General features: G+C 38.7%; 1 protein-coding gene across 2 annotated transcripts in view; it reads right to left on the bottom strand.

Annotated features, from left to right (window-relative positions):
- Positions 1 to 14,640, bottom strand: part of ATXN10 (ataxin 10) — a 175,272-nt gene that overhangs the window by 99,944 nt on the left and 60,688 nt on the right. For both annotated transcript variants that reach the window (XM_054675394.2, NM_001280473.1), the window contains 2 exon segments: positions 7,717 to 7,825; positions 6,018 to 6,187 (listed from right to left, as the gene is read on the bottom strand). In XM_054675394.2, the coding sequence (XP_054531369.1) occupies positions 6,018 to 6,187; positions 7,717 to 7,825 (279 nt within the window).

Here is a 14,640-nt window from a genome sequence, read left to right as displayed (position 1 = left end):
ATCAATATCGCCTAAAGTTTATGGCTGAGAAGATGAGGACTGAGAAGATGAGGGAGGGAGGGAGGGGGGTTTCACACAGGATTTTTTTTTTTTTTTTTGAGATGAGTCTCTATCTGTTGCCCAGGTTAGAGTGCAGTGGCACGATCTCGGCTCACTGCAACCTCCACCTCCTGGGCTCAGGTGATTCTCCTGCCTCGGCCTCCTGAGTGGCTGGGACTACAGGCTTGCGCCACCATGCCCGGCTAATTTTTGTATTTTTAGTAGAGACGGGGTTTCACCGTGTTGGCCAGGCTGGTCTTGAACTCCCGACCTCAGGCTATCTGCCCACCTCCGCCTCCCAAAGTGCTGGGATTACAGGCGTGAGCCACTGCACTGGGCCCACACAGGATATTTTGGATTCTGTTTCAGAAGGTAGGGTAAGGGACGTTGACTCTCAGCTCTTAGCTTATGCTCTCAGTTGCAAGTAATTTATAAAAAAAAAATTTGTTATTACACAAATGACATATGCGGATTATTTATAACTTTAAGAGCTGTCCACTGTGCCCTTTAGGTTGACAGTTCTCCCTTGGGTAAGACTTAAAGCAGTTTTCATCTGGATTGTATACATCTTGAGTACCATGCCTCATTATTCTTTGTGTCACAGTCCATGTCTGACACTGTGCTTTGGCCCATGGTGCTAATGAACTGTAATGGTGATGACAGTGGCAATGGTGGGGACCTCCATGTACACAGTTACATTTCTAGAGATGGACGCACCTCCACTGGGAAGCATCCAAGCAATGCTCAGGGAGCTGTGCCCACCAGAGCAGCAGTGTGGATTCCTGGTATTTGGAGGGGAGGTAGACAATGGAAGGAGAAAGAGGGAGCAGATAAGAAAATACCATCATCCAAGATCATCCTCAATTTGGGGTAAATGCTATACTGGAATTAAAGGATTCACGGCAGAGGATGGTCAGCCATGGGATGGAGATCTTGATGTTTAAGCTAAAGTGATGTTAGCAACCAGTTTGGACAGTGCAGAGGACAGACTGTAAGGTGGCTAAGGTGGTCCCCATGATCTTCATCTCCTGGTGTTCATATCCTGTGTGATCCCTTTGCCTTGAGTGTGGGCAGGACCTGTGATTTGCTTCTAACCAGGTGACTATGGCAAAGATGATGGGTTATCACGTTACATAAGATTGTCGTGTGTGTCTTGCTGAGAGACTCTCTCCCTTGCAAGCTGCCATCTTGTGAGCTGCTCTGTGGACAGGGCCACGGGGCAAGGGAAACTGGGAGTGGCCTCCACTGACAGTGAGTAAGAAGCTACAGCTACAGCTTTCAAGGAACTGAATGTTGGCGGCAATCATGTGAGCTTAAAAGCAGATTCTTCCCCAGTCAGACCTTGGTATGAGATTCCACTGCCCTGGCTGGGACTTTGATTGCAGCTTTGCAGAGCACCTACCTAGGCTGTGCCTGGACTCCAGACTCACAGAAGCTATGAGATAATAAATGCAGGTCGTTTTATGCTGCTAAGTTTTGGCAGTATGGTTATATAGCAATAGATAATGAATACAGATAGATCTGGCTGGGAGTGGTGGCTCATGCCTGTGATCCCGGCACTTCGGGAGGCTGAGGTGGGAGAAGTGCTTGATCTCGGGAATTCAAGTCCAGCCGGGGCAACATGGCAGGACCCATCTCTTGAAAAGATTAAAAATTGGCCAGGCATGGTGGTGTGCACCTGTGGTCCCGGCTGCTCAGGAGGCTGAGGTGGGAGAATGGCTTGAGCCTAGAAGCTCGAGGTTGCAGTTAGCTATGATCGTGCCACTGCACTCCAGCCTGGGAAACAGGATGAGGCCCTGTCTAAAAACAACGACAAACAGACAGACCTGAGTGATATGTCCATTTAATTTTCAGCAGGCATTCGGAGCAGCTTATAGGGTTGTTCTTGTTTTATTGACTAGTATCAGTGAATAGAGAGACACTTTAGTAGCTTAGAAAACACAAGACTCTCTCCATACATTATTTTATGATGGATAGACCCCAATTTCTGTCATTGATTGGCTGCCATAAATATTTCCAAAAAATGAAAAAAAAAAAAAAGAAAGAAAATGATGGTGGAAATATCTTTTCAGCCCTTTCCACAGAGGTATCATAAGGCTCCAACAAACTAAAGCAGATGAAAAGAGCTCTGGAAAATGGAAAGTGCCACACAAGTGTAAGAGGGCCATCCAGCAGGTGGGCACCATACTCACTGCAATGGATGAAGTTACACAGACAACACAGACACAGTTGGGCTTGAAAGAGTCTTGCTCAAAATTCAGAGGAATCAGGCAGTACACAAAGATTTTAGGAAAATTTGTGTCATGAGTAGTTTTGAGATTCTGATTCAAAGAGGCAAGCATGGTCCCCAGATGATGCCAGAATGGAAGCTCCACAGAAGATATTAATACCTTGCCTGAATTACCCGTCAAAGGATCCCCAAGCCGGCGAACATTCATATTTGATGAATGGGTGAGTCAGAAACAAGGATGACAGGACCCCCCAGAGCTCCCAACTTCAACCAGGAGGGAGACTAAGGGGCCTGGCTGGCCTAGGAGACGCAGACTGACCAGCCTCCAGCCTGAAGTCCTTCAGGAAGTCTATTTTAAACCCTTTTCTCCAACCTTTTGGAAAGTTCTCACCATGGGGCAGGGAAGTGAGCACAGGCCTGGGAACTCAATAGGCAAACAAATCCAAATTCTACCCCGGGCTCTGCACCTAACTGGATGGCCTCTCCTTAAAATGTGGTTACCAGAACCTGCTTTGCAAGGCTGATGCAAAGATTAAAGTTGATAATATATGTAATTCACTAAGCACAATGCAAGGACATAGTAAACACTAAACAATAAATCATCAGTCCCTTTTGTCTTCTGGGCAAAGGAGGAACCCAAATTAGGCTAGATGATACGAAATCCCTCCCAACTCAGATCTTTAGTCTTGGAGCAGAGACAGAGCCAAATTTCCCTTAAAGCCCTAGCTGGGTTAGAAGTGAGACAATCCATCAAGACAAAACACTGAGAATTACTGGTCCCGTGATAAAGACCTGCTACATAACCATCCATTCCATTTTCCCAAAACTATAACCAAAGTCATCTGAGTGCGAGTGAATTCCATCCCTTGAGGCAACAATGAGCAAGGCAAATATCTGTAACACCCAGCTGGAACAAGGATTTGGCTACAAGAATAAAGAAGACTCTAGCACATCCAGAACAAGATTTTGGTGTTGTGTCGGTCTTTGGAAGGAGGAAAAAAATCCCAGAGGTAATGCTTTCAGGTTCAGGCCTTTTGTTGACACACGTAAGAAACTGAGAGAAACAGAGGGCATTTGAGTTGATACTCAAAGAATGAACTCCTTCATACCCTCTAAACTGTTTGCTGAGAAATCACCAGTGCTATTAGCAACTGCACAAGTGACAGGACACACCATCGACTTCCTGTGTGCCCCAGTGACCTCTGCACAGCAGCACTTGGGCACACTCCATATTTACTTATGGTGCAATCTGATCCTGACTTCAGTGAGTTATTTCGCAAGCCTTTTAAGGGTTACTGCATTTTGTTCCTATAAGAGGCCAGTCCAAATTAGCAACAAAAGTATAGTTAAACACAAGAAAAACCACCTCTTTTGTGCTCAAGAAAGGCAGTCCTGGTCATTAAAAAGGTAAAGTGCTTTATTCGCTATCAACTTTCCTTTGCAAAAATCAGTCCAGTAATTTCCCAAGGGGGAATTAGTAGTCTCACTCTCCTGAAGATGAGGATTGCCAAAATGGTGCGCCCATATACTAAAAGTGCAAGTTGTCTAGCGTTTGGTTCTGTGCCATGTCTCACAGGAATTATTCCAGTTATCAACGGCTACATAACAAATTACCCTAACATTTAGCATCCTAAAGTGGCCATTTTATTTTCAATCTTTCTCCCCGCTTTTGTTTTTCAGACTAGATGATTTCTACTGATGTATCTTAAAGTGTACTGGCTCTTTCCTCTGTGATCTTTCTTGAGGTTAAGCACATTCGTTTTTGTGTGTGTGTGTGTGTTTTTTTTTTTTTAGATACTGTATTTTTCAGTTCTAGAATTTCCATTTGGTTCTTTTTTATAGTTTCTATTTCTCTGCTGAGATATCCCATCTTTTCACTCTTATGAAGCATATTTCCTTTACATCCTTGAGCACGGTTACATTTGGTACTTTAAAATCCTTGTCTGCTAAGCCCAGTATCTGTGTCCTCTCACAGTCAGTCTCCGCTGATCATCTTTTCAATTGAGAACAGGTCACATTTTCCTGAACGTCAAGTAATTGTAAACTGTATCCTGGACATTACAGGATACATTATGCTGTGGCAATTCTGGATTACATTATATTCCTCTAAAGAGTGTTGATTTTTTTTTTTAGAGGGCAATTATCAATTATCTACAGTGTAAGTTGGACTTAATACTATAAACTCTAGGGTGGGAGCTCAAATCTCAATACAATGACTTCATCCTTAGCTTAGCTGCCTGGAGCCTGCCCCACACGTGTGATTCAGCCATTAGCAGAGATTTAGGTAGCTGACACCCAGAGTTTGGGGTCTGTTTTCTACTTTCCACAATTCCCCTCTCACTTTCCAATGCCATGGTTGCCCTCAAACTGTTCTTTGATTCTTCAAGCTAGAAAGATGGAAGATTTTGTAACCGACTTTTCACTGCCCTGCATGCCACACACTGTGTCATTCCCTTCTTCCAAGCGTCAATTTCACTCCAGAATCTGCCCGTTTGTGTCAAATTCAAGTGTCTTCACATGGCTATTTTTTGTCCAAAGTTTATAATTGCTATTTGAAGAAGGATCAGTCCAACAGTAACTGACTGGGCTACTAACAGAAGCAGGACCTATATCCCTTATTTTTTTTTTCTATTTTTTACTTTTTCTCATAATACTATGGGTCATAAATTCAGGAAGGACTATGCCCAGTAGGGGGGCCCTGATCTATGTGGCATCAGCTGGGCAAGTAAGAAACTGAGGATGGATCTACTCCCAAGATGGTTTCTTGCACACATCTCATGCCTTGATGTTCCTTCACCAGACCTTTCCTCTCTCCTCATTGTATCTTATCTTCCAGGGCTTTTCCATGTGTTGTATTCAGCAACTCACAGCAAGGTGATCTCCGGGAATCTATACTTCTTACATAGTGACGGGCTTCTAAGAAGCCAGAAATAGAATCAGCTAGACCAGTTAAGGGCTATGCTACAAATGGTATAGGATCACATATTTGATTGCTCACAGCAGCCACAGGGCCTGCCCAGATTCAAGTGGATGGAGAAATAGATGCCAACCCTCGACAGGGGAGTGGCAAAGTCATACTGCAGACACACATGTACAATGCAAGACATTCTGCCACCATCTTAGAAAAATATAATCTGGTACAAATTTAATTAATATTTAACTAAGCAAATCAAATGCCACCCGAAGTAAAACTCCAGAAAAATACAGAAAAGCGAGATCAATCTGAAGCATGTGGTCCAACTGCCCTGAGATCTTTCTTACCATTCTCTCACATTCTCAATATAACTACCTTTAAGCTGTTCTGCACATAAGAGGTTTCTAAAAGCAGCCTACTAGGTCCTCAAAGACTTCATACTTAAATATTATATTCCTTTTATATCCATTTTAAAACATCTAGAAGAAAAGGCTTATGATGCTATCGTTCATAAACATAGGATATAGATCTAAGCTTTGTTTTTTAAGATAATAGGCAATAATAACTAGTGTTTATTAAATATCTACTGTGTGCTAGAAATTTGTCTAGGCTCCAAAGAGCCTATATATTAACATATACATATATATACACACACACGTGTGTGTGTGTATATATATGTGTGTGTGTGTGTGTATTCATATAAAATATATATCTCTCTATCCAAGCTACTTTCTAAGCACCTCAAGCTTTCACTCCAAAAGAGTGAATGTCTTCCAAGGACTATATTCTAAATGAAGCCATACATGTATAATACATACTAAGAAATCCTCTTACCTTGTCTTGGTTATCTTTATTCTTGTAACACAGATTTCCAATCAGACGAATGAGATGAGACTTAAACCCATCAGCCACATTGGAGATGTCACCTTCTGCTCTCACGCAACCACAATTACTGAAGATGTTTGTGGTTTCTTTTCCAGCTACATGAATCACCCGTAAAAGATCTATAACCAAAAGAGTAAACTTCACTTTCCACAGAAAAGTAACTTTTAGTATGTTGTACTAATAGTTTTCCATAAACAAATCTAATTTATTTTAATAGGCTAAAGGTAGAGCACAGAAAGCTTTATTTAAATAATGATTAGAAGGCTCTTCTGCCTTTGCTTTAAAAAATGATTAGAAGGCTCTTCTGCCTTTGCTTTAAATTTTTTGACTCTAGTTTTGGGGAGATAAGCCATAATGACTACCCCAACTCAGAGTTTCTATTTATCTACAAAAAAAGTTAGCTAAAAGTTTGCTAGCATTCTTCTTACAAAAAGGTTTCCAATCTCAACTTCTTTATGAAAGAACTTTTCTAATAACTCCAGTCAATGAAGTCTAAAACACAATATCTATCCATAATGATGCATATGACAGAAACCAAGAAGAGTGCTTATTTTTCCCTCATCCAACTGGCCAAATCATCAGAAGCCAGCATATGTTCTCTATACTTCACTCCAGCTACATTCAGGAGAAAGAACTTACCACTGCTCCACTCTATGAGCACCTCCAGGCAGCCAATGAAAACAGACAATCTTCCAGGAACTACATTTCAGTGTTTCCACATTATCTCATTTAACCCTCTCAACAAACCTATACAGGAAGGTATCACTTTCCCAATTTTACAATGAAGAAAACAACAGGCTCAGAAAAGTTGGCACCTGGCAGAGCTGGGATGGCAACCCACATCAACCCTGGCTCCAAACTCAGGCTCTTTCCATAATCACTCAAGTGTGCTAGGTTTGCGGTGTTTTATTTAAATTATCACTAAAAGCACTGTACTCAAAATACAACACTGATGAGGAATTCTAAGGATCTTCCTCTACAGCTGACTGCTAGCTCATCTATACTGCTAGACACAAAGTCATCTTTCTCAGGACACTGGTCTCCAGAGTAAGTATCATCTTTTTAAAGGAAAAAATTGCAAATAATGAACAGCAAACCTAAGCATGGCTAGCCACAAGGAACAGGTTCTACTTGAATTATTTTGCAAACAGCTTTTTAGCAAGGTTGGTAATACTTTTAACAATGGTTTCTTGTTTAAAACCTTTTTCTCGTAAGATTTGTATACATAATATGTATAAAACACCATTCTATGTGTTCACAAATGTAAATGGGAAAAATTTACTGCCACATTTTACAAAGCTATAGTAATATAAAACCACAATCATCATCGCAAACCTGCCTGCCCCACCTTCTTCATCACATCCTATATTGATGAAACATCTACTATATGCATAACAGGCATTGTTATCCTCACGTTACTGAGAAGGAATCTTCAGTTAACAGAAGGGAAGTGGCTGAACAAACATGTGGGCTCAGGTTTATCTGGCCTGCCTGAACTGTTACAACACTGTGATTCCTCTCAAAAAAATATATTCACAAAATTCCCAAAAGTACACTGAAAATTAAGGATTTGTATTTGGATTTATATTACAGTATGACAAGCCAAAGATTTCTTAGCTAAAAATACAATGTGTGATATTTCACTCACCAATCACTCTTTCCAGCAAGCCAGGGAAAACCTGCAGATAGCCGAGCAGCTCGGTATTCGCAGTCATTTCGCACAGGACGTCGAGAAGCCTAATTGTAGCCAGTGCCTCCTAGAAAGAAAAGAAAACATAACTTTTAAGCATATTTTAAGAGAAATTATTTAACTGTTATAAATAACTGTAAGAGAATAAAATATTTCAATAAATTTAAAGAGTCTGTGCTTGTAATAAGTCAAAGAGAAAAACAAAACTATGAAGAACAAAACAGAAGTATGAAATATGTACACGACTCATCATTTTCACTAACAGCAGACATCTGCCATCAAGAATGCAAGATTATGTGTCATTATGTGTCTTCTTGGAGCAAAGAGTCAGAAAAGTTCTTATTCAAGCAAAAAGACATTCCAACAGTGGAATAAATGTTCAAAATTACTAGCTATGTACATGACATTTATGCAAATACTTTCTTTTTAAAGCATTCCCAGCATGCAAATTCCACTTTAAAGATACAAATATCCCATAAAATACATTAATTTCCTGTCCACTGAAATCCTGTAAAATGCTGTGGTTGAAAAAACTCTGGCTTTAAGAACTTGCATAATTTCTGGGTAAATATGAACTTCTATGCAATATCTTGGTAGATCAGAAAGACAGTATTATTTGAAAATGCTACTTCACATAGCTACTAAATAATTTATCAAATACACTGCATGACCAACAAACTACCCAGTACCAACTGCATAGCATTAAGTAGTCTATACAAAAATTTTAAATGTAACTTTTGTATAGATTTTGAACCCCATTTTTAAAGTACCCATTATTTGACAAAATGTGGCAGAGATTATAAAGTTAGTCCATAAAGATAACATTCTTCACATTGGGAGGCCGAGGCCAGAAGATCACTTGAGGTCAAGAGTTCAAGATCAGCCTGGTCAATATGGTGAAATCCCGTCTCTACTAAAAAAAATATAAAAATTAGCCACGCTTGGTGGTGGGTGCCTGTAATCCCAGCTACTAGGGAGGCTGAGGCAGTAGAATTGTTTCAACCTAGGAGGCAGAGGTTGCAGTGAGCCAAGATCACGCCACTGGACTGTAGCCTGGGCAACAGAGCAAGACTCTGTCTCAACCAAAAAAAAAAAAAAGAGAGAGAGATAACATTCTTCAAAAGAAAGACAAATTACTTCCTTGTTAGTTCTAAATGTGTATTTACTGTTTTCTAATTAAGAGATTTAAAGGTAATACATTAATATAGTATTCTGAAATCTCAAAATAAATAGCAAAAAACAACTCATATTTTTAATGTCTTGGATCTTTAATTTTATATCATAGCCTTCTTTTGCTAAAGAGTTAAGTGGGAAAAATCTAGATTAGAAGTCTAGATTAGTAGTACCATGTTAAAACGAATCTTGACCAAGTCCATCAATTTCACAAAGCTTCATCAACCTCTTTTGTTAAAGGTGTAGCTGCCTAGATTGTTATCTTGAGATACCACTGCTCCTTCAAGAATAGACCTGGGACAGCCCATGCAAAAGGTAACCCTGGACATCTTGTCATAGCAGACAACAAAGACGCTATTACAGGCTACTAGGGTCATGTCAGAAATTCGGAATCAGAAACAACTTGATGAGGCTCCCACCGGCCAGCGATGGCACATTAAACATCAGAAAGAATTACAACGGTAACGGACTGAAAACAAATCAAGCGGTTTTAAAGCTATGGCTTCATAATGAAAATAAAACAAAACAAACCAACTCACTGGTCATCTTTGAATGATGCCACAAAACCAACTCATTACTCTGAAGATTGGTAATCAAGAGGGAAAACAATCGAGCACTTATCCTGCCTTTCTTCATCCAGTGTACCTCACAGAACCTAAGAATTGGTTAGGGAAAGTTTCTCTTTAAAAAATATTCCTGCTAATAAACAAAAAATGAACAGTAATGTTAAAATGCCACCATTTTGCAACCCCTAAAGAATTCATGGATCTAGGTGATCATTAATGACTGCTAATATCACAAAGAGATAACCAAGCCTCATGTGCTTCTTGATGAAAGTAGTATCATCAACAGTGAAACACTACTGCAAAAAATAAACAAAAAAAACTAACCCAAATCTGAATATGCCTCTGGAACTAATTTTCATTCACAGGAAATGCAAGGTAAAGAAGAATATGTTAAGTGCCACCCTGAAGACATACTCATCAAAATCTGAAATCTAGAAAAGTCTACAGGAAAAACAACCCAGTTTCTCCAACAAATAAGTAGCAAAGAGGAAAAAAAGAAGAGGAAAGGGGAACCTATAAACTGGAGTAAAGTTATGTCAATCACTTGCAACATATGGCCCTTATCTGTAAGGTGTTTCAACAAAATAAACTTGAAAAAGATTATTAGACAATGGGGGAAATCTGAATACTATTTATTTGATAATAAATGTTATTATTAGTTATTTTAGATGTTCTCTTCATATTATACTTGTGTCTGAAAACTCCTTATCTTTTAGAGTAACTGATGAAATATGTTGGAGCTTTGATTCAGTCCACGGCAACTGGCATAAGAATAAGTGGAACTGTGGAGGAAAGAAGAATAGTGATGAAGGGGAAGCTGCTGAAGCCAGGGGATGGCATATGGAGTATAAGTACACATTCTTCTTAGTCTATGTTTGAAATTTTCCACGTTAAAATGACAGAAATAAAATTTGAGGTTGGAAGAGATGAACTGGAAGTCTCCTTCCAGCTCTTAAATTCTATGATATTAACTAAAATAAACCTAAAAGAAAATTAATCTATCCCCACCTAACACATTCACAATTTTAGTCATTAAAATCATTTTATTAATAAAGTGTTTCTAATGAGTATCTGGAAATTAGTAACGAAAGAACAGCCAGGAAAAATTACTGTCTTAAAAAATAAGATTAATGAGTAAAATGCCCTTCCAGATATTTAAAAGTCTTATGAAACTAATATTAATTAAATTAGGCACTAGGGCAAAAAAAAAAAAAAAAAAAAAAAAAAGACAAGCAAATGAAGGGAACATTGTGAAAGATTTTGAAGTGAGCAAAAAAAAAAAAATTAGTCTCCTGTCTAGCTCACCTGTCTCAGTTAACACTGTCATTTCGTATCTTTGAGCAATTTTACAGCTTTGTAAGTTACAGAAAACTTATATTAATACAGAATTATTCCTGTCCATTAAAATGCAAATTAGTTATATCTGCCTGGACTGCAACTACTTTGTCGATAGATCAGTTTTTGCATTTTTTTGTATGTTCATTTCGGTGTTCCTTTATGGCATATAAACACATACCTCTCTGAATTCTCCCTTCTCCAGTTGTTAACATCTTACTGGTTCCCTCCAATTTGTTTGGAGGGAACCAGTAATTGATCCAAATAAATAAAAGAATTTAGGATATGATATAGGTAGGTGGGAGGATCCTCAAGCCCAGGAGTTGGAGAATATAGCGAGCTACGATTGCACCACTACGCTCCAGCCTGAGGAACAGGGTGAGACCCTGTCTCAATTTAAAAAAAAAAATTAGTGGAAAGGATAAGATTATTCACTAAATGGTACTGAAATAATAACAGATAACATTTAGGGAACATTAACTATGTACCAATCTGCATATTAAATGTTTATATTAAAATACAACCTGGCCAGGCACGGTGGCCCATGCCTATAATCCTAGCACTTTGGGAGCCCGAGGCGGGTGGATCACCCAAAGTCGGGAGTTCAAGACCAGCCTGGCCAACAAGGCGAAACCCCATCTCTACTAAAAATACAAAAATTAGCCGGACATGGTGGTGGGTGCCTGCAGCTACACAGGAGGCTGAGGCAGGAGAATCGCTTGAACCTGGGAGACGGAGGTTGCAGTGAGCCAAGACCACACCTCTGCATTCCAGCCTGGGCAACAGAGCAAGACTCTATCTCAAAATAATAATAATAATAATAATAATAATAAAACCCATTTCAAGAAAAAGAAGGGCAGAGAGAGGCTGAGTAACTTTTCCAAGATCATATACCTGTAACAGAAGAAATCAAGATTCAAACCCAGCCAGTCTCACACCAAAAGATTTTATAATCTTGGATAGTCAAAAGACATAAATAATTCATTTGGATCCATAACTCACTCCTTACTCAAAAATAAATTCTAGATAAATAAAAAATGAGAACTAAGTACTGAAAGAACTAGACTATGTAGGTTTGTATTTCCGCAATCTAAGTGGAGAATTTACTTAAAAAACAAACAAACAAAAATCTTCTTGGCTGTCAGTTGTCAAAAAAAAAAAAAAAAAAATCCAGAGGCCAGAAGGATAAAATTGATAACCTCAACTAAATTAAACACAAACAAAAAACGACTACAAGGCTAACGGAACATCAGAAATAAATTCAAACAAAAATTACATAAACAATAGTTTACTGTATGTATGACAGAAAGATTAATTTCCAGAAAATGCTTTTTAATAAATGCATTTTAAAGAGTAACCTAATATGCAAAAACAAACATAATGGTCACTGAAAAACATTAACGAGAAATAGTAATTAAATCAGATCTGCAAAAGGCAACTCGTGCAATCTTGTGTTGCACTGATGTGCAACTTAGAAATCTCTCTAAAGTTTTTAAATACACATAATTCTTCAACCCAGCAATTCAACTCCAGGAATTTATAATCTTAGATTTACTTATCCAAAATTTGTACAAGGATGTTCACTATAACATTATTTGTAAAGGTTAAAAGAAAAAAAAAGCAACCTGAAAGCAGCTGAAAAGTCTATAGGGAACAAATGAAAAAATTATGATGAGTCTATACAGTTAAATATTATTCAACTATTAAAAACATACAATGAATATACACATGCTAAAGTGCAAAGATGTACAAGTTACATCATAAGTAAAAACAGCAAGTTGAAGAATAGTGCAAAAAATGAAAACAAAAAACATATAGGTGTGTATATACAAAAAAAGACCTTTGAAAAGAAAACAACAAAAAAAGGATGTGCAGATCTACAGAAAACAAATGGAGGCTGGGCAAAAAGGGGAAAACTTTGTAACTTTTTTTTTTTTAAGATGGGAGTCTTGCTCTGTCGCCCAGGCTGAAGTGCAATGGCACAATCTCGGTTCACAGCAACCTCCACCTCCCGGGGTTCACGTGATTCTCTGCCTCCGCCTCCCGAGTAGCTGGGACAGCCTCCCGAGTAGCTGGGATTACAGGCGTCCGCCACCACACCCAGCTAATTTTTGTATTTTTAGTAGAGACGGGGTCTCACCATGTTAGTCAGGCTGGTCTCAAACTCCTGACCTCAGGCAATCCGCCCACCTCGACCTCCTAAAGTGCTGGGATTACAGGTATGAGCCACCACGCTTGGCTAAAACTTTGTAACTTTATGTTTCACTGACTTCAGCTTAAGTAATTTTTAACAACAAAGCAAGCATTATTTGCGTAATACAAAAATTTAAGCCCTTAATATGTGGAAAAAATACACTATTTATTGTAGAATATGTATTAAATATGTATTATGTAATTAAATATGTAATACCTACTGCATAACAGGTACTACAGTATGGCCTAAACTGGGGTTGCAAAGATTAAAACAGAATGCAAATCCCACAACCTGGCAACAATTATTGTAATATATGGATATCAGAAAATACAAAGCTAAAAGGAATGTTTTTTGAGCTTTCAGAGAAAAGGCAAGGCTTGCTACAAGTGAACAAGATTCTGAACTGACAAAAATATATCAAAAACTGGAAACAAGTATACAAAATATATCAAAAGACAGGAATAAGTACATTAACATGAGAACCCAAAACTATTTTTATAAAGAAACGTATGAAGAAAACCTTGGGATTTTAAAGCCAAACAATTACATAAATTAAAAAACACATGCTATAAATATAACTGTTTCCATTCTCACTTTTCAGTCATCGCATTGAGAACTTTATTGAATATCTATCTTGTCCTAAAAAGATCACCAATGAGTAAATGCAGTGGTTTGGCAGAAGAATGGTTGGGGTGGAAGAGGCAGGTGGAAAACCCTGATTTGTAGCATTTGCTGGTTTCCATGGCACAACTACTTCCACCATGGATGATTTCAAGGTACCAACAATTTAACAATCAGCTCACAAATTTCTAAGCACTTAATAATCAACTCTTAGAAGTCACCACAGGCCAGCTCCAGCATAGCACTTGGTCTTCGGCATATTTAAATACTGGCAAAGTGGTCCTCTTTAAAAAAAAAAAAAAAAAGTATGACATATGTGCATTAATACGCACAAGTCATAAATGTATAGCTCAATAAACTTCCAAAAGTAAATTAATTTGGCTTTGCAAAAGAAAACTGCCTACAATTTTTTCTTTTTTTTTGGAGACAGGATCTCACTCTTCCCCAGGCTGGAATGCAGCAGCGCAATCACAGCTCACTGCAGCCTCAATCTTCTGGGCTTAGGCAAGCCTCCCACCTCAGCCTCACCAGTGGCTAGGACCACAGGCACACACCACCATACCCAGCTAATTCTTTGTTTTTTTTGTACAGATGGAGTCTCCTTATGTTACCCAGGCTGGTCTCCAACTCCTGGGCTTAAGCAATCCTCCCACGCCTTGGCGTCCCAAAGTATTGGGATTACGGGCATGAGCCACTGTTCCCAGTCTACAACTTTCCATTCCGTTAATATATAAAAATACTTCCCATCTTAAAGAAAAAAGTCCAAAGGAAAAATAGAAGTTTTCCTAAATATGAAAAGTTACACCAGGAATTTCTCACTACAATACTGAAATCACCTATATTTTAAACAGAAGTGCCTTGAAAAGTTTAAAGCTGTGATCTGTCTTTTCTCTGTCTCTTAGAGAATTTTTAAAACTTTTCTTAAGCACGACTCACTGCTCCTCCTGCTGGAAACAAAGGCAAATCTATCTCCAGAAAGTAAACGCAAGCCCC

Source organism: Pan troglodytes, chromosome 23, assembly GCF_028858775.2.
Source record: "Pan troglodytes isolate AG18354 chromosome 23, NHGRI_mPanTro3-v2.0_pri, whole genome shotgun sequence".
NCBI classification, from domain to species: domain Eukaryota; kingdom Metazoa; phylum Chordata; class Mammalia; order Primates; family Hominidae; genus Pan; species Pan troglodytes.
This window is presented reverse-complemented; position numbering and strand designations above follow the sequence as displayed.